This window comes from Serinus canaria, chromosome 14 (genome assembly GCF_022539315.1).
Source record: "Serinus canaria isolate serCan28SL12 chromosome 14, serCan2020, whole genome shotgun sequence".
In the NCBI taxonomy this organism is placed as follows: Eukaryota; Metazoa; Chordata; class Aves; order Passeriformes; family Fringillidae; genus Serinus; species Serinus canaria.
Genome location: NC_066328.1, coordinates 4,194,528 through 4,218,859, shown reverse-complemented (window position 1 = coordinate 4,218,859; position 24,332 = coordinate 4,194,528). Strand labels below are relative to the sequence as shown.

The window sequence follows — 24,332 nt, the reverse complement described above, 5'->3', positions numbered from 1 at the left end:
GACTGTGTCACCATTTTTCAGCCCTCTCCAGACAGTGCAACACCACCTCTGCTGGGTAAGAAAATAAGGATTAGCTGGAAAGGTGGTGTTTAAAGCCACAGAAGGAATAAAAGGGTAGATTCACCCTGCAACTCCTCTCAAATCTTCCACAGCCCATTATTGAAAATTCAAAACACAACTCACTGTTAAAATCCTTGGTTAAATCCAGCTACTACTACTCTGCAGGTGAAACCCAAACTCCATAAACAAAACTCATGAAGAACACAATTACAACACAGAAAAATACTTCTATTCCCAAGAAATAATTTTCCTTCTAATATAAAGAGTTAACAGAAGTAATTTTAGAAATGTTTGCCAGTTTTCAGAAGCTTTATAAAGCTTTGTTCTTCATACTCTAATTCTTTCATGTTTTCCTGCCTGATGTCTCCTAATGCAGTTTCACTGGAATCATTCTATTTTTGATCTTTAATCCTTTTATATGTTTTTTTCTTTGCTTACTCTTGCATGCCTTTGTAGTTTATGTAATTGGGTCTTTGCACCATTTTAGCAGGGTTTAGCACTGCACAGCTTGTCAAATTTAAGTAGAAGTGAGAATAATCTATCACTGCTATAATAAATAAGCGAGTAAATTCACATATCACCGACCTAAAGTGAATGTTTGCCACAAAAAACTGTAAACTGCAATTCCCCTCATTCTGCCAAGGCTGGCAAAGCTTTCATGCATTCTGTAATCCAGAAACAAATGCAACTGCACAGAAAGTACCTCAAATCCCCAAAAGTTCATTAAAAATGGCTACACATGTGCAGCGAAACAAGATTTCATTAATTTCTTCTTGAGGTGCCTGTGTAAATTCAACTTAGGGAAAACTGTCTGACAGCTTTGTAACTAGTGACTGACATTGTTCAGCAAGCTTCACTGAGCACAGAACGTGATTTAAGCACATCCCAGTGATGATAAACATGGCAAATAAAAAAAAAAAAGCATTCCTACAACACCTGAAATAAGAGCATTTAAAGCACCTAGCAAATCTTTACTAGTTTAAAAATCATTATAAATTCCACCTCAATATATACTAAATATAGTATATTTTACTATGATCTTTGATCATCAAGTATTCCATTCTCTTTGCAAGCAGATTTTGTATTTTACAATATAGTTTATGATCCTGATAGAAACTTAAACAAAACCACTCTTGCTTTCCCACTGTCCACAAAATATAAAACTACAAGCAAGTCCTTATCACAAGTCTCCCACAAAACATCACTATAGCATTTTAATTCTATACTACATACAAACACATCAAAATCTGCCCCTGAAATGCTCAAACTGGCTGTGAAAACTTTCATGAAATGAAAATACACAATCCACATTAGGCTCTAAGAGAAACAGGACTCCACTCATATGCTCAGGACAGAAATCTCTCTCATATAATCAAATACACAGGCATGCTTCCCTACATGCATGAGACAAAATCTAATATATATGAAGCAAACTGAAAGGAGTTTCCAGCCTTCCACTCTTGATTTTGTCCACATTTCAAGGATCACTTCCTATTTATGCAGGCACTGGTGCATAAACCACAGCACAGGGGAGCACAGGGAGAAAAAGGAGCTGCACAAAGACTGTATAGATGGAGCCCCAGATTGGTTTGGGTTGGAAGGGACCTTAAAGCCCATCTCATTCCGCCCCTGCCATGGCAGGGACTCCTTCCACTGCCCCAGGCTGCTCCAAGCCCTGTCCAGCCTGGCCCTGGGCACTGCCAGAGATCCAGGGGCAGCCACAGCTGCCAGGGCCTCACCCCCTCACAGGGAAGATTTCCTTCCTCATATCTAATGTAAACTTACTCTTCTTCAGTTTAAGGTCCATTAGTATGATGATATGATTATTTTAATTTACTAAAATCTTGTTTATCATTACCAACCCAGAGCAGAAGAAATCATATCCTTATTGTTACAGTCACCTCTGTTCTGTCATGATATAAATGGGGAATTTAAAATTTTCTTTAAAAGATGCTCCAGTATCTGCACTTTTTGTCTGGGAGAGTCAAAAGATGCTCCCTCCCACCTTTATACATTTCTCACCACACTGGACCCTTTCCAAGCTCTCCCCAGGGGTGGTGAAGAGGGGAGAGAGGTGGCACTCTTCTCTGAAATCCCACAGTGAATCCCACAAGAACAGGACTGGGCAATGGCCACCTGCAGGCCCCCAAGAACTGCTGTGAGGTTCCACTTGGCCATCGCTCACTAACTCTGATTTGCTCACAGGGTTATTTCTGCTGCACACACCTCAACACATCAACGCTCCTGTGACTAAAAAAGGAAAAAAGGCAAGGTTCTTTTTCAGGGTAACAAGGTTTCTTAAAGCCAAAATGTCACAGATATAGGAGGTTTTGAGCCACTTTACACCAAGCAGTACAAACAAAAACTAGCAAATAAAACCCACTTTGCTAAGGCTCATTTATTTCATTTTACCTTGTATTTCTTCATCTCTCTTTTCCATGACCTCTTATCTTCCTTTTCCTGATCACAGACTATTTTTGATCCATGCTTCAGCATTTCAGATCCTATCATCAATATTAACACTAGAGGAAAACTTGAGAAAATGTGATTGTATCTGAGTGCTAGGATCCTAATTCAGGGAAGCACTCCAGCATGTGCTTTACTGTAATTTCAGTACCTCCTTGAGTGGGAATATTGCTGAGCACATGTCAAAATGCTTCTTTACTGCAGGCTGCCAAATGAAATATGGATTAATTACAATTTGTAGCACGAAACTTTACATCGCTGTGGCTTCAAAAGAACTGAGGAATTGGTGCATTCACAGTTTGTTTTGTCACCTATGTTCGCAAATTAAAAAGGAAAAAAGGAGAAATTGTATGTTTAAAACAATAATTCAGTAAAAATTAAGGTCAGGTAACACAAGTTGCCCATTGCATTTTGTTTGCTGTTCTGCCTTTGATTTAATCAGTTATCCCTAGCAGTAACACACCATGACCATTCCCCTCGGTGCTGAGCTTAGACAGGAGATCACGTTGGTCTTGGACTCAGATCTGTGCCTTTCTGCTGTGATTTCAGTCCCAGTGTCCCCTCAGACATGGCTGTGGCTGCACACCCCCTGTGACCTCAAGGCTCCAACCCTGCCCCCCTGGACAGGCCATGCAGCACAGTGAGGTTTGCTCCTGCATTCCTGAGCCACTGGGCAAACACAACCCCAGATGGAAGCATGGGATGCTCCTGTGGCTGGGACATCCAGAGGCACAGGATGCTCTGCCAAAGCCCTGCACACAAACAGATGCTGTCACACACCCAGCAGCACCTCTAAATTAAGCCTCAGCTGAGCTGCTGAAGAAGGGATATGCAAAAATCTCTAAAGAGCTAGCCTGTGCTTTAAGCGTTTTTCCTCCTACTTGACAAAATTTGACAGCCAAAAACGGCAGACAAGGCTTCAGAGTGCTGATTATTTAAATAGATTACTTTACAAATGTCACTCTTTGCAAACACACAGGCAACATGATTGCTGTTTCTTTCAGCGCTGTATTAGATACAGACTCAATAAATGGGATGTTTAAAAAAAAACCCCAAACATTTATGAATCGTTTGAACCTACTGTACTGTGTCTTGTTTACTGCTGCTCTAGGAAGCTTTTCTTAAAATAACGTGTTAAGTCTCAGAGGGATTATCCTGAAATGAAATTTTTAATAACAGCAAAATAAACTCATCCTTCACAGTGCTCTGTGTCTCATGACTTACTGTTAACTCTCACCTCTCCTCCCATCATCCTTCTGTATCTACTAGCAAAATTTTATTACCTCCTACGCCAGTTTCAGGTACCTGAAGCAGAGTTATGCTTCATACATGTTCTGGAGAACAGAAATCAGATGCCTAAATAATTCTGCAGATTTAAAAACCTTACCCATAATGGCTCACAACTGTAGGAGGCCAAGGCAAACTCCAGAAGTGAAGGACTGAGGACAGCACACCACAAAGGGAGAAGGCTGAGGCTGGTATTGCTGTCTCTAGGTAGATAATGGCCCTCGAGGCAAAGGGTGGAAATAATGCATCTTGTACACCCACTCTCCATAAAACAGTGGGAGGTTAAATTGCACAAGGAAAGATGTCTAACTCAGGCTTTGGGGAAAAAAAAAACAACCCAGTGCAAGTGTGAAATGCCTGCAGAGGTTAGAGAGTCCCTGTCCTTCCAGAAGGGGCTCAGCACGTGTCTCAGGAGTGAAGCAGGCAAAGCTGATCTTGCTTTCAGGCAGAAAAGCAGATGATGTGATTCCACTAGGTTGCTTCCTCCCCTATTTCCTCTATGCCTTTGATATATGTCTCTTCTAGGAGGTAGCACACTTGGAGAGCTTCCTCATTTGTTTGAGGATATTTTGCATTTTTAATCTCGCAGAACAGCAAACACAGTGGGAAACAGTGGCTGGGAGCAAAAATCAAGAGAAATAGAGCCCTGTAATGTCCAAACTGCAAGGGTAATTAAACATGCAAACAGTTCAGTAGGGCAGCAGTGAAACTGAGGGAACCAAAATTACTGGGATGTTTAAAACAAGATGAAATATCTTCCAAAAGCTCTGCTTTAAGCCAGCCTCCAAGTTTTCTGCAGCATGTACATTCAAGAGGACAGGCTGAATTAGCATCATGATCCTTGCTAGCCTGAGCATCTTTCAACCCATGAACTGGAAATCCCTCTTCACAGCTAAAAAATGTTCCTGTATAAATGTATACATTCACTTTCGAATTTTCTAACGAAAAAAAAATAATAATAACAATAAAAAAAGATAACAACCCTTCAGGTTTTGTTACATTAGAGAAATGGCTTTCACCAAAGAGAGTGGAATCAATTTTTAACAAAGTATTCTGCCCTGAGACAGAGAAAGAAAAAGAACCATATCACATTCAATCTGATTTTTCTATTTCTGCAGTGGGTAACATATAATCAAAGTCTTCTGTCCTGTTAGAGTACAAAAGCTAACTACTAAACAAAGTCACAAAGGGTGTACACAGGTTTTTCCCAAAAGGGTGTGAAGGGTAATTAACATTCACTACTCCATCATATTCTCGAATCACAACTGTTATTTAGCAAATAAAAGCAAAATTTTTCTTAATTTAAAACTGGTATCCTCCCCTCCAAGGAAACGCGGTGCTGAAGCAGAATTCTTTAAGCACACAGAGGAACAAAGAGGTAACCCTGACAAATATTGACAAAGCAAGAGTATCAGTATATTCACAGCCAAATCACTTCTTTAGCTTCTATTAGGGAGTAAAACAGACACCACTTAGGCAGCACATTTGAGACCCACCTCAGCAGCTAACACTCATCATTCTCAAGAAATATCTCCAGAAAGATTTGAAATGCTTCCTAGTACACAGTGTTCCTTAAAAATACATCTGGGATCTGTTTCTCAAGGTGTCTGGTTCCCGACACACCATCTATTTTTGTGATGAGGATGCCAGATCATATTTTTTTTTGCAAAGGAATGGAAGAATGGTGACCAGAAGATAATTTCAATTAATAAGATTAGAAATGGTTATGCCATTTAGTAACAGAGAAGTGTCTAAATTACATTAAAAGAGATAACATTTCTAAAAGATATGGGAAAATGGTAGAGTGGCAGAATGATAGAATGGCAAAAGTGCCAAACATTGAGAAAAATGTGCATTTCCAAAGTCTTCAGAATGTTTGAAGAAAATGAAGCATTAGACAGATAATTTGGCTGTACCAGAAAAGAAGTGCTCAGAAAACAAATAAAGCTATGAAATATGGGTTTAAATAATTACATAGCCTGGCTCTGACCCAGAACTACTTTTAAGAATTTCAGGTATCTGATCCTGACATCTAGAACTCAGGGGAGAAAAATCTTTACAAAGCACTCAACTAACAAAGTGAAAATGTGAACCAGACATTCTCATCCTTCCTATCCTGAAGAGCAATACTATTACACATTTATTAATATTTTGAGATAATCTCTCCCAGGCTAAATTAGACTTAAAGCATCACCTCTGCCCTCCTTGATCTCCCATTTCTTATTAGAACCCAGAGAATAAAAATACCTTGCTCAACATTTTGCTAATATTCTTCTAGGCAAAGCACTTTCTGTTAAAAAGAAAAAAAATAGCTTGGTTCTGCAAGAACCAACCAATAATAATGCAAATGACAAAATTGCAGGCAGACACCTTAAGCCAGGATTACCGACCTCAAGCTGACCGCAGAACAGCCCATAAAAAGCACATTTCACAGCCACTTAAACAAGACAATGCTCCTTGAGAAGGAGCACCAGAGATAAACACATTGCCACCACAAGTTACCAGCACTCAGTAATTTTTAGGCACGTATAAAGACCTCGTGCTGTGTCAAGCAAGGTTCCAGGCACTCCTCAGAACTCCATTAGTTCCAGCGGACTGACAAAGAGGTATTTAAGAAATACTCTCGCTCAGGAACAAATCATGTTGTCCAGAAAATGAGTGGAGTCCCACTGTTTTCCCCTATGAAACTCAGGTAACTTGGTCTCATCACCTGCATGTGGGACTAAGGACAAGTGTGGCCCTATTGCTGCCCTGAGTAAAAAATGATATTAAACCCAGCTTACATCCATCTAAAAAAGAAGTTAACAAAAAACATTATACGGAGAATTAAGGCCGGAGGGACAAGCAAAGACCCTTTGTAGATTTGTGTCTAATTACAGGACAATAACAGCAGAATACCAAAGAGGTTTGGTTTAGAACTCTCCTGCATATTTCAGTGAAAAGACCTGCTGGCTGCCCAGAACTCACAGACTCTGTTTACAGACCTGGCACAGAGCTTCTTACATTATTAAAAGCCAGGCATTACACAACAGAAAAGCAATGTCTGCCTTGAATTTTTGTGTCATTCTTCCCCACCCCAGAAAAGAAGAAAAAAGAGAGACTGATATGAAATGCCCACTGACATTTTTAGGTCAACACACGTTCACAACGTCTGTGTAATACTCTGATACAACAAAAACAGTCAATCAGTGTAATTTTCTGCCAGCAAAGCATGCTTTTCCACAATGGCCAACTCTAATGGGTTCAATTACAATACAAATCACAAAATAGAAGAGCATTTGGTTCTCAAGGTCTTTGTCAACAGTAGATGCTATCACATCACTGGAAATGACAAACTCCACTCTCTGCATAAACATTTCATACATCAGTTCCAAAGTCTGCAATGCCTTCCTCCCTTCACTACCACTGTACCTCCGAAATCCAAAAGTAACTCATTTCAGACATAATATGCAAAAAATACATCCCTGCAGTCATCATGAAGATTTGCCATCATAAAGCTGATTACAGTGACAATTACACTGAATGTGGAACATTACAAGGCGTAATATCACAAGCTTTTAAAGTCAGTTGGCAACACTGCACCAAATGCCTCTCAAAAATCAGATTTCAAGCACTAGCATCCTTGAAATGCATCATAAATTTGCTCATGGGTTCAAAGTGTCTCCTAAATCTATAGTTGCATATAGTATAGCTGCATCTTAAGGACACACACTGCATGTGGGGGCACAGACTCGGAGCTGTCAGTCACATCTCCTTTGTTTTTCACCCAGTGACACTCAAAAACCTGCCACAGATCAAAGCTCACATCAACTTCCTTCCTTCCAAACCTGTGCTCCCCTGTTGGGAACATCCTCAGCAGCCTTGGCTTACAGTACAGGATGTCTACACTGGGCTTAATTGTGCCTAACAATCCTCCTGGCCAGTGGAAGGATTTTCAGATGGGAAATGTGCTCCAACATCTGTTACATCTCCCTGTGCCTGATTGTAACCGTTCCTTCACGGAGGAAGGCGTAAAAACAAAACCATTCATCTCTGCAGTAAAAAGCCCCTGTAAAAAACTCACTCCAGTCACCCCAGCACAGTAAGCCAGTTAAAAATGGTGCTCAGAGAATCCTGCAATGGATGGATTTCACTTCCTGTACCGCAGCCTTCCAGAGGTTTGAGTGAGTTTCAGCAACTTCTCTACAAAATAAGTCACCCCAGGAGCCAGGGAGGACACTCCCTTTCCCAGACACACTGACCAGTTCTAGAGTGAAACACATCCATCTATTTATTTTTCCTCACAGAAGGATCAGTTTTAAAAAATTTCTTTGGGTATCAATAATTTCAAGCAACATTTAGAGGCATTCAGAAGAAAATCCAATGCTTGCCTTCATTTTCTGTTTAAGGTTCTGAATGGTTTAACTGACTTGGAACACTGAGACATTTCTGCACGGACTTTTTTAAAATGAATGGGAAACACCAGACCTGAGTTGATAGGAGAACATCAAGGAAGACCAAGACTGGATGATCTTTTAAGAATGGGCCCTAACCCCAGCTGCTGTGTTTCACCTGGCCTCAAATCCTCTTGTATTTGGGTAGCACAAGCGGGACAGATATTTACATTTTAAATGAAAAGAGATGACAAAGAGAAGATGGAATACAGATTTTTTTAAGAGGTGGTCACCAACAGTGTAAGATAGTTTTAGGATTTCAAGTTTGCTTTTTTCCTGGTTTTAAACATGAGGCCAAAAAAAGAAGATAAACACCTACATCCCCCATAACAGCTCAGTGTCTAGCTATAAGATTTTTTTAAAAAGCAATAATCAAAAGTGTAATTTATTCCTGTGTTCCAGAAGGAGGGGTTGCCCCAGTTCCATTCCATTTCCCTGAGAGAGAGGAAAGCTGGTGCTGTGTTTTCCATGTTCACCTCAGAGCAGGCTCTTGCGTGACTTGTCACAACAGAACACGTTTGATTGCTCATTCTGCTGCCTCTGTCTCAGGACAAGGTGGAAAAGGGAACCTCCCTTGGAATGAAGATCAAACACTGAACCCCTGCTCTCTATAGCATGGACCTGAGCAGACACTTTCCAGGTACCTTAAAAGCCACTCTGTAGTAATTAGTTGCTGCAAGTACATAACAAAATATAAATTATTCAAGATACTGAGGGGATCAGATCTTTTCAAGTATGGCTCAGCCTCTACAGAATCAAATTTTATTGAGATTCTGTTAAGAACTCTCATGGATTTCTTAAGTATTTGCCTTTTCTGGTTTTTGTATACAATCAGTCAGAATTCTCTCCCATCCTGGTGGTTTTTGAAGGCTCTTAAGGAGCCTTCATGTTTGAGGTTTGTTTGTTTTGCTTTTTAGTGACTGAAACGAAAATATTTTCATTCTGAGCATTGAAATACAGCTCTGGAGGTTTACCTTCTCTCTGCACCTCAACTGTTGGCAAGATGTAAATTAATTTAAAAAATGTCTTCATATACCATTATTCAGTACAATTCCAAGTCAAAGAGATAGAAATCCAGCAAAAGTGAGCTTACTTCATTTTAAAAAGCTGTTCCCTATTTCTCAAAATATTAAACATATATCTCTAAAATCTTTTTGCACAAAAAAAGGCGGCCAAGCACTAAGCCAAATCTCCCAAAAAGAACACCAACCCAAATCCTGTACACAGGAAATACCTACCCAACACTTGGAGAATGAGGAGCCCTTTTGCACAGAGGGCAAGCCCCTCCAAACTGGCTCTCAGATATCTGAAGCAGGTCCCACGGTGCAGACCCTGCTCAGCACCCAGCTCAGCTGAGCTCAATCCCCTGAGCTGCCCTGGCACAGCCAAGTTATCTCCAGGGAGCAGCAAAGGCCTGGCCAGGTTTGCCCGTTCCCTTCAGTCAGCACCACTCTGAGGCTAGCAGGGAGAGAAAAAAGGATTCATTCCCTGTGATTACCTCCAGGATCATTCACAAATGCAGGAATTTCTGCTGTCCCTCACCTACAGTCACCTTTTATTTCTCAGCTAAATGCCATCTTGCTTTTAACCAGCTACAGGGCTATAGCTTTTAAAGAGCCTGACTGTTGTTCTCCAAACCTGTTCTTATTATTCTCTTTGGAATACTCACCCATGTTTAGGTTCTAACATAATTGCAAGGTTTTCTCCAGAATGGAAATAAAATGTTTGGAAATTCCCTTTTTTCCCTCTTTCTTGGTTTCAAGTGTCAATGTGATTTGTTCTCAAAGTGTTTGAAACACGCTCATGTTCAGTGAAAATAAAGACAGCTGATGTGTACCTGCACAGCTGCTGGCAATTTACAGAGAAACCCTTGCATCTGCATTTTGGCAGCACTTTTTTGCCTGGCTTGGATGTTCTGAAGCTTCCATGTCTGGAGATGCATTTTGCTGAATCTGCTATACATTCAGATGGTACAGAGAAAGCAAAGTGTCCCAGACACATCTCCTAACAAACCAATGTATGAACAACAGGCCATTTGCTCCTCCATGGCTTTGAAACACAACTAATTAACAAAAGGGAGGGCACTACATGCTTTGCAATAATATGGCAAAGTGAGGACAGAGACAACAAAGTGAGCTATGAGATGAAAAAGCCTTGGGATTAGAAGCATTAAATAATAATTTTACTCTCTCAGAATTAAAAAAAAATACAATAAAAAGCAGTATAGTTCAGATCAGTTCGCTGCTTTCAGTACTTTTAGCTTTATTTTAAGAAGTTGCTTTTACAGAAGGATACTTATCCAAGTCTGATTAGCTTTTCCTTGATGACTAACATTCCTTGAAACCCACCATGCTTTATTTAGTTCTAGGCCCCAAATAAAATGAGAGCATGAACCATTCTGACTCCTGAATATACAGGTAAGAGACCTTCATTTTTACCTCAGCTTGGTCAGCAACAAAACAATATGTACATTTCAAAAAACATAAATTACATTATTTACTGATTTATTAAACCCATGAGAATCAGAAGATAAAGTCACTCTAGAAGCTCTCTAGCTCATGCAGGTGGAGAAAGAAAGGAACCAGGATATCCCAGGATTAGGGAATTTACCCTAATCCACAATAATCTGAGTTTTCTGAAACACAGGGAGAAAGTCTGACACAGAGAATTTACCTAGGTCAATTTCAAATTATATATTTACAATGTTCACAACCTGTCACTCCACTAAAAAAAGCCCTCAACATTATCCCAAATTAATTGTGAAATCTGACTGTCAAATATTTGTCAAGTGTGCCTTCAGCACTCTTAGGGAGCGACTGAGCAATGCAATTTCCAATATGTTCAGGTGAAAGTACTTGTACTTGAAATAACTACACCCTTACTGTATTTTTTGCACAACCTGATCTACTGAAATAGACATTTCATATGTTTTTACAACACCCTCTTTGAAAGCAGGTCTGAGGAAACAGTTACCTGCACACCTCAGTTAAATAAAGCAAGCAAAGAGACAAGCCAAAAGATGTATTTGAACTGGGTTTCTAACATTAGCTCATGTAGCACAAGATAACTTACCAGAGGGTAAATAGGTGAAATATTCAAGCAAACTCCATTAAAATGGCTGTTCTATATTTAGATGTACAAGCATATTTTTATATCAGCTGTGAATCATTCCACTGAAAGCAAAAGAACTTCAAAGCTCTATCTCCTGTCATAATTTGGCCATCAGAAGTTTTATTACTGATAATTATGCATGAGTCAGAAAAGAAGAAAAAAAAAAAAAAATCAGCTGAAATTCCAGACCCTTGGAACCAGCAGTATCAGCTTGCTGCCTTCTGGCTGGGGGAGCCAAGACAAACAATTGGCTTTTACAGAGAACCCAAATCTTAAAAGCTTTGTCTTACTTAGGGGATGAAAACATAAATAGAACTTATCCTAATGATAGCTATTTCATGTCTGGAAATGATTTTTTTCTTACCAACTCAAATATTCTTCTATTTATTCCCCTTAAAAACCTCTGCAGTCAGAAAGGACCAGATTTACCCAGTTTTTGCCATACCAACACACAAGCTAGTGGCCAGAATTATAGATCTGCATGTCTAAAACTCACTGATATTGATATCACATGCAAAACAGGAAAAGAAAAAAAATATCTGCCTGTTGAGTGTCAGATGAAATCTGCCAGGTGAAAAAAAGCCCTGACTATAACAGAGCATTGACTGAGCTGAGAGAATAAGAGGCCAAGGAGGTCATGCAGCATTGCCTTAGCCATTGGAATTGTGTCACCCGTGGATTTCCAAAATAAGGGCCAGTAAGAAAAAAACTGTGCAGGTGGCAGGGCAGAATAACCACTTGTTTCTTAGCTGAAGTAAAACTATCTAGATAAGCTATTTTTCCTTACAATTGTCTTTTTGGTCAGTGGGGAAGACATTCCATGTCATTAGCCTCCCTCTTGCCCCACTCAGCAGGTAATTGATGATATCTGCACTTATTAGCAACAATTAAGGGCAAGTTAAGAGAACCAACTCTTGAAATAGCAATACCCAAACACTTCCCAGCTGTCTGCAGCCTCTTGAGCAGATGACAGGTTTCACCAATAATGCTTACTGGCTTGATCCATGGATTAAAAGGAAAACCAGTTTCATCCAAAATGGTATGGAGGAGATCACCTTGAGTGCCATCCAAAGGCACAGCCAGGACAATGAGGCCATCAGGCCTGGCCACCATGGGTTTAAAAAGGCAGGTCCTGCTTGACTGGCCTGATGTCCCCTGAAGGTGACCTGCTCAGGGGATGAGGGCAAGGCTGTGGCTGTGCCTGCCCGACAGCATTTCCCACAGAACTGTCCTGGAAGCTGGCTGCTCCTGGCTTGGGGGGGTGCAAAGCTCTCTGTGTGACTTCTGGGTGAGGTTCCCTGTGTGCAATCTGGGTGATGGCCAGGCTGAGGGTGGGCACTGGAGGTGCCCCAGCTGGGGCAGGGCACCCGCAGGATTCCCCGGGGCTCAGCACCAGCACGAGCTCTGGACAAAGGGACTGAATGTCCCTCAGGAAGGCTGGGGATGACACCAGGGACCTGATGGAGGGCCCTGGCCAGGCTGGCTGGGCCCAGAGCAGCAGAGGAGTCCAAGGCCTCTTTGGCCACCAAGGCTGGGTGGGCTGGTGGCCAAGTCCCCTTTGGCCACCAGGAGCCCCTGCAGCAGGAAAGGCCCTGGGGGTGCTGGACACGACCCAGCACGTGGCCATGACACCTGGCTTGTAGGAGCCACAGTGTGACCAGCAGACCAGGGCAGTGACTGCCCCCTGTGCCACTGCTGAGGCCACACCTCAACTCCCGGGGTCACTTTTGGGCTCCTCATGCCAAGGAGGACATTGAGGGGCTGGAGTGTGTCCAGGGCAGGGAATGGAGCTGGGAAAGGGGCTGGAGCAGCAGCAGGGGCTCAGCCTGGAGAACAGGAGGCCCAGGGGGAACCTTCTCATTCTCTACAACTTCTTGGCAAGAGGTTGTAGCCAGGTGGGGGTCGGGCTCTGCTCCCAGGCAACAGAACAAGAGGAAATGGCTTCAAGCCGTACCAGGGGAGATTTAAATTGGATGTTAGAAAGGGAATGTCAAGCACTGGAACAGGCTGCCCAGGGAAATGGTTGAATCATCATCCCTAGAGGTATTTGAAAAGGGGAAATTAAAAATTAAGCATAGATGTGGCACTTAAGGACATGGATTAATGCTGGACTTGGCAGGGCTGGGTTAACAGTCAGACTTGATAATCCTAAAGGTCTTTTCCAAGAAACAGTTCCATGATTCTGTGATTTCCAGACTTTTAAACGTTGTTTACAAAAATGTTCAGCTATCAAAACAATGAAGACCATCTTCATCACTGACACCACCACTTCACATGTGCTAAAAGCACTTTTGATACAAAAGGGGGAAAAACTTTGCAACTCTCAGGCTGAGAGAAGCAATGTGAGATAAGGTCGCTGAAAAGCAAGACAAGATGCACACTCAGATGAAAAAGATTGCAACAGTGAAACGTATTTATTCTCCCCTCACAGAGCACTGGGAGCACAGTACTAGTAACAGGAGAGGCAGAGCAACACAATCAAGCCAGAGTAAATCTGCATTTAAGCTAAATCATCTCCTTACTGCATTTCAAAGAGGCAATTCAGCCAATGCAAACAGAAATTAGGCTCTGCTTTCCACTAGATCATCATCTAAAACCAACAGAAACAACCATCCACCACTGCAGGCAAGGCTGGAAGAACTCAAACCTCTTCTCATTGCAATTTCAAATGTATTATTCAAATATAACCCACCAAATTACAAAAGCCTTTTTCATGTAAGGTGACAACAAATCCATAGCATTCCCCAAGAGTGGACTGCCAGAATGCAAGTGTGATTTTGCAGGTAGCCTAACACACTGACACCTCCAAGTATTCAGAGTGTACCCACTGCTAGCACTTCCCAAAACAGCACTAAAACAAGGATTTTCCAGATGGGTAAAGTGATGGCACCGTGATGAAGTCTGCACCACTACTTTTCACAGCATATTCTAGGCAATTCTCTCAGCCCTAAAATAAAATGGAACACTCTCCAGATTACCACTTTTTCAGTTGTCAGTCAAGCACACTGGTTAACCAGTTATGGAAAATTAGATACACAGGAAAAAAAAAATAAAATCAAAGTATCTTCAGAATCATCTAAGCTTAAGAATTATGTACTTAAAAGTACAGTAATTGCCAATAAATTGAATTATTTAATCACCAGCCGATTTTCTGTTTTTCTTCTCCAGCTCACCTCTTTATCACTACGTAAATAAGTAAGCAAATAAAAGCAAAAAAAGATTTTAGCTTAGTTTTTAAAAATTACTTTTTTAACAATGAGCACAAGCTTAAATCCTCAGAACTCTTAGAACTTTTTGGGTCACTATGTTAAAATAAAAACATATTTTAAAAAATTCTCATCTATTTAAAATATTCATAAATATTCACATATTTATAATGTTTTATATAAAAGTGCCACCTTTTCTTTTAAATAGAACTGTCTGTCATTCCAAAGCCTTGCAGTAGTCCACTGAAAAGTCTAAACAATTTCAACTTTAATAACTTTTATAATAATTTCTATGAACTCCTCTTTCTCTGCTAAATGGAAATGGAGCTACCTAACCCAGCCATGTAATAAATAATTTAGCATCCATTATTAAAATGTCATATACTGCATGTGTGTTTTCAAAATATTTTATCATAAATCTAGCATTCCAAGTAACCAGAGCAACTGCAAACATTTTGCATTTAGAGGATGGAGCTGATACGATCTCTCAGACATTATTTAACAAAATATCAGTATTCTCTGCCTTGTGGACATGCAGCCTCAAAACAAGGTTTGTAACTTAACGATGAGTGGAGCTGGGTGTCACATCTATTCTAAGGACTGTGAGAGGGCACAGGAGCACTCTCAGCCACCCTGCACAGGCTGGCCAGGGCAGAGGGAGCTCTGCCATCAGCACCCCCCGAGCGCAGCCTCATCCGGACAGACTGGCTCCCCCTTGGGAATCAGATGACTCAACTGGGATGGGGACCAAGGGCAGGAGGAGAAACCTCTGACTGGACTGACACTTAATCCTAGATGGCATTTCTTTCATTTCCCTTGCCAGGAGGAGCAGCAGGGCAGTTTGGACCCAGCGTGGGCCTCGCTGCCCTGCCCTGGCTGCACTGCAGTCCCTGCCTGGGTCCTCGTGGCAGCAGGGCTGTGACAGCCCCGGAGCCACCCGTGGGCTTTTTGTGCCAAGGCAGAAAATATCTCCCCACCCACAGGAGGCACAAAGCTATTTATGCATTATTTGTACTTTCATGTGATCTTTTTTTTTCCTCAAATAGTTTTAGCCAGGAGAAGGAAGGAGGAGGCAAAAAGATATTTTCTCATTTAAAAATGCATTGCTCAGTCGTAGGTTATCATTCTAATAAGTTTAAGGTATATTTATTTACTGGAAAATAAATTTGCCTGTATATTTAATGGAATTTGATACCCATCAACATTCTGTAACCCTGGACCTTGTCTCTCTCCAAGAACAAGAGCATTTCACTTTCCATCATCTCACTCCAACACACCATTTCAGTACCAGGAACACAAATCTCCTCAACAGAACACATGCAATCAGGAAAATGCACATGGCTGCTCAGGTGAGGCATGTCCAGAGAGGTACCCACAGCATCCACCCCTTTTGTGGCATTCACACATTGCACTGCTCCCTAACAAGAGGGTGAGGCAGGAGCAAGCAGAGGATGCAGGGCAGGGTGAATTACTGATGAATTACTGATGAATTTAGGAGAGGTCGGAGCAGCTACTCATCCACAGCATTAAGTAAAATCATAAACAGCTCTTGAAGGTGCAGGACCTCTGAAGACAAACCTTGCTCCACAGAGATCACTCTTGCTCAAATGTGCAACACAAACCACAAAAAACCTCCCAAAACAGCCCCCAAATCTCTAGGCACTGCTTTGATACACGACCTTGGAATAAACCCAGCTGGAAATCATGGGGAATCCCTGGTCACAGGTACACCTACTCTCTGTAGAAATCCATGCAAATAAATAAACTGGCATCTTTTAAGCCTATAAAACTTTAAAACTGCCTCGTGTTCAAAAATAGTTCAGGGTTGTGGTTCTCAACCTGCAACCCAGGAAAAAAAAAAAAAAAAGCCAAACATTTACATAATCAGTTTATAAAGGCATATTTCTGAAGAAAATTTCCATGAATGTTCAGAATGTTACATAATTACTGCTCAGAAGAGGATGATATAAATATGCCTATCAAATGTCCTTTGCATTATTTATTGTAGATACTTAGATTTACTTTAAGAGAGAAACAATAAGCATTCTGGTGTCATAAGCTGACCAGAGATACTCTAAGTGCAGGTAATATCTTGCAGGACAAATTACTCAAACCATTTAATGCTGCAATTCACTTGTTAGGACACTAACTCAGATCTGTGCTAGGTTTCCAAAATGCCATTTTCAGGTCTGATATCAGGGAGAGAGAAGACAAGAGACTAGACAAGTATTCATACAAAGAACACTTTTCAACTGCATCTCTATTTTTTATTTCAGCAGTTCCTGACTATTTCAGATCCACGATAAAGGAGTAACAAAGGCCTGGAGATATCTTTCTAAGAAAAGAATGAAGAGGAAAAAGATTGAAATAAGGCATCCCAAATTTTCAAAGGGCCCTTTCTTCTAATCTAACTGCTTGGATAATGCGTCCAGAGTGGCATTTTGTAATGACAGCAACTTTCCAACAAATCAATAGTTATTTAATTCCCAACAAGCTCTCGAGTCCATTAAACCTGATTACATTCACCCATTTCAGTTGGGTGCAGTTATTTTTCCTACACCGGCACTTAATCTATAACAGGAACTTATGAGAACTTTCAAAAGCAATTTCAACATCAATCAGCATAGAGTGAAAGGCACGATCTGCTTGTAATTATTTATTGGACAGGATGGCAGAGGGTCTGACTGAGCTCCAGAGTCCGACCTTCACCCCCAAATCCTAATGGGCATGGAGGCCTGCTGGATGTGTCTCACTGCATGAAAAGCAGCCTCAGCTCACACATCCCACCAGACACAGATTCCCAGTACCTGGTGAACGGCCACTGGGCAGTGCTATATTTCTATTTTAGACATATGTGCCTGATATTAAGCCTGAAGAACACAACCCACAGTCTTCTATGACTGAGGGGACCTGTATGGAAACCCACCTGTTTCATGTGATTGCCCCTCCATGTCAGCAAAGTGCTGGAGAAAAGGAGCACAATGGAGGTCTCCCTCTCCCTCCCAGTTAATTTGACTTATCCCTGGCACAGCACAGAAATGCCCTGACACACATTGGTGTCCTGACCTTGTCAATGCACAATATCCAACAGCTGCCACTTAGTTGGTACAATTCCATCAGAATTTAGAAATGTTGACTTTTCCTAATGTCTTCTAATACTGTAAACAACAGGATACTTAGTGCTTAATTAGCATCTACAGGATGTATTCAGAATCTCAAGTCTAACAGAAGAAACTTCAGCAGCACCACATTTGACAAAAATAAAACAAAAGCAAGCACAACAACAACAATCTGGTAGTTGCCAGCTGACTCCTAAATATACAGAACTCTTGCCCTGGAGCAAGATCTTACATTTGAGGGCTCAAAGGAATTAATAGGATGTGTATAAATATTCTTTGCAGGTGATATATTTCTATACACACAAAACCATAGCCCCTTTTTCATTCCGTGGGAGGCGTAACACATGAATTAATGCATATTTAACACTATTCCTATGTGCTGTGCTAAAACACTTAACCTAAACACATCATGGTAAGTTACTTTGTCTTCTGCCCTGCCGTGGGAATGCTGACTCCCTCAGAAACCTAGAATGGATGGCAAATCCTCTGCCCTGTGGTCAACCTCGAGAAGCAAAGGCATGAATGTTAAACAGCAGACAGATCAATACAAGCAAATATAGCTCAACTACACCATTTATTCAGCCATGAGAGATGTCAATACACAGATTAGGGTGATCCATCTTTTTGATTTCCTACTGTCTTCTCACTGACTACATGAGAGCTTTTGCCTGTATTAAAAGTGTTTGCTTTCTCAACCATAAAAATTCCAATTATTGCTCTAAGTGCACTAGAGTTAAGTTGCTTGTTGGAAGCGGCCTTGCATTACCTGAACAAGTCCAGCGAAGTATGGTGCTGCAGGCAGAATCATTGGCACTCCATAGGGATGTAGCAAAACTCCTTGAGACGACAACATGGTTTAAGTGATAGTATTACTCCCACTAAAGCTAAACACATCAATTGAAAGTTAGGGGAAAATCTATATACCAACTTCTTCCAAACTCAGAGCTAGAACCAAATAACTTCTGTCAGGGGCAAAGCCCACATCAGCTGTAAAAAAAAGAAAAAAATTGACGTCAGCAACACTTAATGTTAAAATTTTCTTCAGAGACAACAGATAGAGACAACAGCTGCAAACCTAACTCTACCCAAAAAGGAAGGTGCTATTTTGGGAGCAGCTTAAGTAACATGACTAGCCAACTACTCTTTATCAGTTCAGATTAAGTGCTAAACACATAGAGATCAAATTCTGTACAGATCGACTGATTAGAAATAATTTTCCTATCAGTTCTGGCATATACATGACAACAGTTACTATCAGAAGCCATTTTCAAAATAATCAGGTTTATCATGATTGCATAATTAGACATTTCCCTGGATTTATAAACAACCTTCATGTGAGCGTTCACACTTCAGCCTGTTGTACCGGGTACATACTCTGTTTTGATTCATTATATTTTTCTTGTTTGTTTTGAATAAGCGAGCTAATGCCAGCTAACGACTTCTATTAGAGTAAATTATATTTTAATGGCTTTTCTAACCTTTCACAACATCTATGTTGTTAAATTGAACATAACTATTTTAAAAGAACACATTTTCCCATTAGAGTATTTCAACTCTGTTCTCCAAACCAACTTACACTGCTGGTGTAAGAGACAAAGGACTGAAATTCGGGCTGGTTTCCTTCCTAAATCAAAACAGATTTGACTTTAAACGTACTGCTTGCAAGACATTCTATTCCACAGCTCCTTTTTACTTTAGACAAAACCAACTCAGTCATTAACACCTGTTTTATGTGCTATGTATCTTCTATTGCAGATGTAACTAATGACAAGAATTACAATTGAGCAAGACTTTTTTATTTCAATAAAGAATTAGTTAGGTACTTACAACTCCATGTTACAAGTGAAATAATAACAAAAAAAAATCTCCTACAATCTTGGAATTATCAGGGTGCTTCACACCACTAATTTCAGCTACTTGATTTTGTTGCATAATTACTTTCCCAGATAACTAATTGCAGACAAGATTTGATGTGATACTCAATTATTTCCTGTCACATTTGGACCATGGTGGAAGGCTCTCAGTAATTGATTCTCGCGTACCACGGCGGCCGTGCTGCAGGATTTGGAGATGTCCCCGAGCAGCTGCCTGCCGGCCCTCCCCAGTGCCGGCCTTACCCCTCTGCTAACTTTAGATGTGGAATTGTGACCCTCGGTGGTGCTCCCTGCAGGAGCTGCCAGTGAGGCCAGCAATTGTCACATGATGAAGGGATGTTCACCCCACTCCATCTCCTGTTTCAGAACTGCTTCACTTGGCTGCGGGGATGATGCTGCTCTCACTGCTTATCTGACCATGCTTAGCTCCAAGTCCTATTTCTTGGTCTTATCTTACCAAGGAAGAGAAGAAACTCTGCAGTTTAATTACTAAGCAAGCTGACACATCATAGATTTTTTTTCGAAAGATTGTCATTAATTCCAACACAAAACCAGTCACTAACTTTCACAGAGAAACACAAACAAAAGGTATATATGAGAAAGCAAGCTGCAGTCACAACTCACTTATTAAAAATACTTAACTTCTAAAAAAAAAAAAACCAAAAGAAAAAATTCATTTTAACTATTGCTCAATTGTTTCATCCAGCAGAGTGAGCTGCATTTGAAAAGAAAGCAGATTTCTTTCACCCAGGAATGGAGATTACAAAATGGATTCTGCAAGCTTTACTCAAATGACTCCAGTGGGACAACTGACATAAATACAGACTGTGAAATTGCTCTGTGAAATACCTGGCAGGTTTTTTTGTTTCAGCATGTATATATTTGATAAGATGTTAGAAAAACTGAGGAGGAAGATTTGCACAGGAAAGCGCAGGCTCTAGGGGAGCTTTTCTGTGATCTATTTTGGGACAGATTTTTTTGAACATTTTCTTTAATTACTTTGGCACAAGGCAACCTGCTGATGAAATTTCCTGATGACACAAAGTTGGAAGGTATTGTCAAAACTGGAAAGGATAAGAATATTACACAGAAAGAACTGCTAAATCTTATGGGCTGCATTAATCAAAATTCAATAATACAAAATGCAAGATCATGCTCCTCCTAATGACAGAAACTTCAGAGATAAACTCAGGAGGAAGAAAAGCAGGATCTCATTGCATCTGTGTAAAAAATTTAAGATGCTAGTGAGATGCAAATAGGAAAAGGAAAATTTTCAGTATTTCTTAATTTTAATTCTTAATTATTTCTTGTTTTCTTAGAGGTACTTCCAACAGAATAGAGTTCTCTTCATCCACATTAAATAGAAAAAAAAAGGTCAAATTCAAAAACAACCATTGTAGATAAACTTCTTTTTGTGTAGATAAACTCCTTTTTGTGTTCAGGGGAATGGAACAACTCTGTTGCAACAGAAACCTAAATTTGATTTGTTTATCCCAGCAAAGCAATCTGTGAATAGGGAAGAAAACAGTAGGAGGAAGAGACTAAGCTAAGGACAATCCTGACACTCTGAAAATCCAGAAAAACCTAGTTATGAATAAATTTAGGCTGAACATATTTTTCCAAGTTCGGGGGTTTTTTTGAAGTATTTTGGTCTTGTCTAGTGAGGGTCTAGAACAGCCTTCCAAATGCACAGTAACAAACAAGGGTGGCTTAGAACAGAATATGATGCAAATAGCAGTGGTAGTGTGAGCTCAGCAGCTTCCAGGGGGACACTCCCAGCCCTTTGCCAGCAGTATAAACATTCCAGAATAACACAAACACCGAATGTCTGAGAAGCATTGCTGTTTCCTACAGTGCAGATAGCAATACACAAAAACAAAGGTTGGAAATACACCATAATTACCTGTTTTAATGCAAGGACGCTTTGCTTGCCTCACTATAACAGCATGCTTCTAAATGCCTAGGTGTGGGGCACTCCAGGTGCAAGCTCTGCCTGGGTGGCTGGTGTGGTATATGATGTAGATAATTCATGCTTTGGAAACTGTATAAAAATTATAAAGCTCCAACCATGCCTCTGACCCCCATGGCCAGAGGCAGGGCTTTTCATTTCCAAAAGATTTCCTGGACTCGCCCAGATAAAATCATGGCCACTAACGAGTGAATGAGTCTGTCCTGGGTGATCAGTGACCATTTCCCCAGAATGTCCAGAACATTCACCAAACACCTGGGATAGATTACATGGAAAAACAGGCACGTCCTGGCTACAGCTGGAATGAAGACAATTCCGAGGAGCCCAGACAGCCATCCAAACCTATGGACTGACTTTTGTACAGGACTGCATCTGTATAGTTCCTGTTATACATATGTAGAGACTTACAGAAATCTGAGGTCATTTCTGCTCCAGGCAGAACAAACTGTACATAAGCTGGCTCCCTGGAGCAGTCGGTGTGACACTCTGGGGACACGCTGACACTGCGTTGGTCTGTCCCAAGTTCACCCAGCGTCACAGTCCAGGGTTGACGCTGTCTTGGCTGTGGCGGTTTTATCATATTCTATTTTTTGGTTGACGATCTAATAAATTTATAATTTTTTAAATAAATTTGGCTGCTGATTTGATCATTTACAACACATGGGTGATGTCCCATGTGTGCACCAGCTACTTAAGTTCTCACAAACCTCTGCCAGTCAAAACCACAGAAGCACAGCAGAGCTTTACTCACATCTCCGACCCGGGCTGGGCTCAGAACTTGTGCCAATGCCTCTACATCAGCTCCACCACTTCAGACCAACACACTGCCTCTCCCTCCCAGCCACACAAAAAGGACATTTCACTGGGGTTTTACAGCTGGCCCTATCAATGGTCACTCCTGTTCTGCTGGAATGCGTTGAATGAATGAAATTTGACCACTAAGAGTGCTGAGGACTGAGGGAATGAGCCAGAAGAGGATTGGTGAGGCTGAGAGTTCTGCTCCACTTCAGCATGATGAAGGTCAAGCATGGACCCAATCATTTGTGGGAGGACAAAGGCAGAATGGTCAGGACACGCCATCAAGCACCTCTCTGATGTCCCTGGTGGTGACAGCACCCACTGCTGCAGGGCTGCTCCTCCCTCCAAAAAACTAACTCTGTGTGTGGGTGGAGAAAGGGAGAGCCTCTATTTTAAACTGCAGCTTTCATTCCCACTGCATTCCAGAAAATTATAATGCTGTTAGGAAAAATAAAATTAAATAGGTTAAGCCATTTCCAGTGTGCTCATGGAGGGTATGTTACTTTCAGCTGTTCCCAAGCCCTAGTTGGCTTTGGTCTCTTTCATTAAAAAATTTAATGGATTTTCTGAAACTAAAAATTGATTTCAGCAATGAGAGAGAAAGAACGAACAAGAAAAACACATGAACACTTTAGCTTTAGATGTAAAATGTGTATTCACAAATAAAATGCACAATTTTGTTTAAACTATGCAGAATTTTGCCAAAGGCAGGTTTTATTAACAAAAAGCTGCTTTCAAAGGTGAAGAGTATAGGTTAAGCAAGGTAGGGTAGAAGTAGGGGGTCACAAAATTCATATGTATTTCGGGCCCAGCAATCTAATACCAAAATCTCATGTTTTAGCACAGAACTGAAGCACTGACAGTGCTTCAGTTTCACTGAAGGCTTGCTAAGAAATTGTTTCAATGGGAAGAAAATGGAGACTGCTGTACAGCACGGATGCACAGATAGAGAAATAAAACTAGAAATATGCCTGAAAACTGGACTACACATTCAGGAGGAACAAGAAAAATGAAAATGGTGCAAGAAAGATCAGAGTTTTGATTCCACCTGCATGTAAGATGCAAATGGCACATTAGGCAATGACCAAAATACTTCTTCAGGCAGATGCCTTAGTTTTGCTATGGTACAAGGTGAAGGAAAAAAAAAAGAGAGAAGAAAAGAAAAAAGACTTCAGCAGCTTCCCTGGGGCCACAATGCCTGGAAAAGGCAGATCCCTGCAATGCAGTCATCAGCCAATCAATGATGTATGCTCTAATCAGATTCTGACAGAAGTAATCTATTTAGACCATCTTTCTGCCAAATAATTAATCCTTCTTAATGCCTGTATCTAGTTCAAAATACCACAAACAATAGTTCTTCCAAATGCTGCACAACACCAATGAACTTCAAATAATTTCTGTTTCCTTCCTACCCTGGCCTAACTTTCCTGTCTCTCAGACCATAAATAATTCAGGTACCACTTTGGCACCCTCTTCAGAGCTTATGCTATGTCATATTTGAATATTTCAAGTTCAAGTCTCCCATTTCTGATCACCTTTCCCATCGTCCAAATGCTCTCAATTTTCTCTTGAAGGTTTCTCAGAGGTTTTCTGGTAGAGGAAACCCCAAAACTGAAAGGACAAATTGGTTTCCAAGTCTCCTGATAATTTCCCTCCTCCACAGCAACTCTAAATTACTGTCTCTAAAAAAGGATTACCAGCCAGCAGCACCACAGAAGCTTTCAAAGAGAAGGTGAGCAGCTGTTGATCAGCATTGCCTGAGGTGATCTGGCATTAAAGGAAAGATTGATAGGCAGAAGAAGCTGTCCTGCACATCTCCCCCCACCCTCCCCAGCACAACTGCTGCACATGACTTCCACAGACTATTTCCACCTTTCTGCAAAAGCCATTTAGGGCCAAAGGCTCTTCAAGTGCACCAGGAGCACATCCAGGCTTGGCCCATCCTCAGCTGCTCCCTGTTCCCCTCTCCCCTGCAAGAAGAATGTGTAGGAGCTGCTCGTGCCAGGTAC

At 41.0% G+C, this 24,332-nt stretch overlaps 1 protein-coding gene across 1 annotated transcript in view; it reads right to left on the bottom strand.

Annotated features, from left to right (window-relative positions):
* RBFOX1 (RNA binding fox-1 homolog 1) overlaps window positions 1-24,332 on the bottom strand; it is a 519,079-nt gene that overhangs the window by 216,549 nt on the left and 278,198 nt on the right. Inside the window, exon 2 of the mRNA XM_050980176.1 lies at window positions 18,449-18,669. Coding sequence (XP_050836133.1) covers window positions 18,449-18,535 — 87 coding nt within the window. The 5' untranslated portion in view covers window positions 18,536-18,669. The remainder of the gene's footprint in view (window positions 1-18,448; window positions 18,670-24,332) is intronic.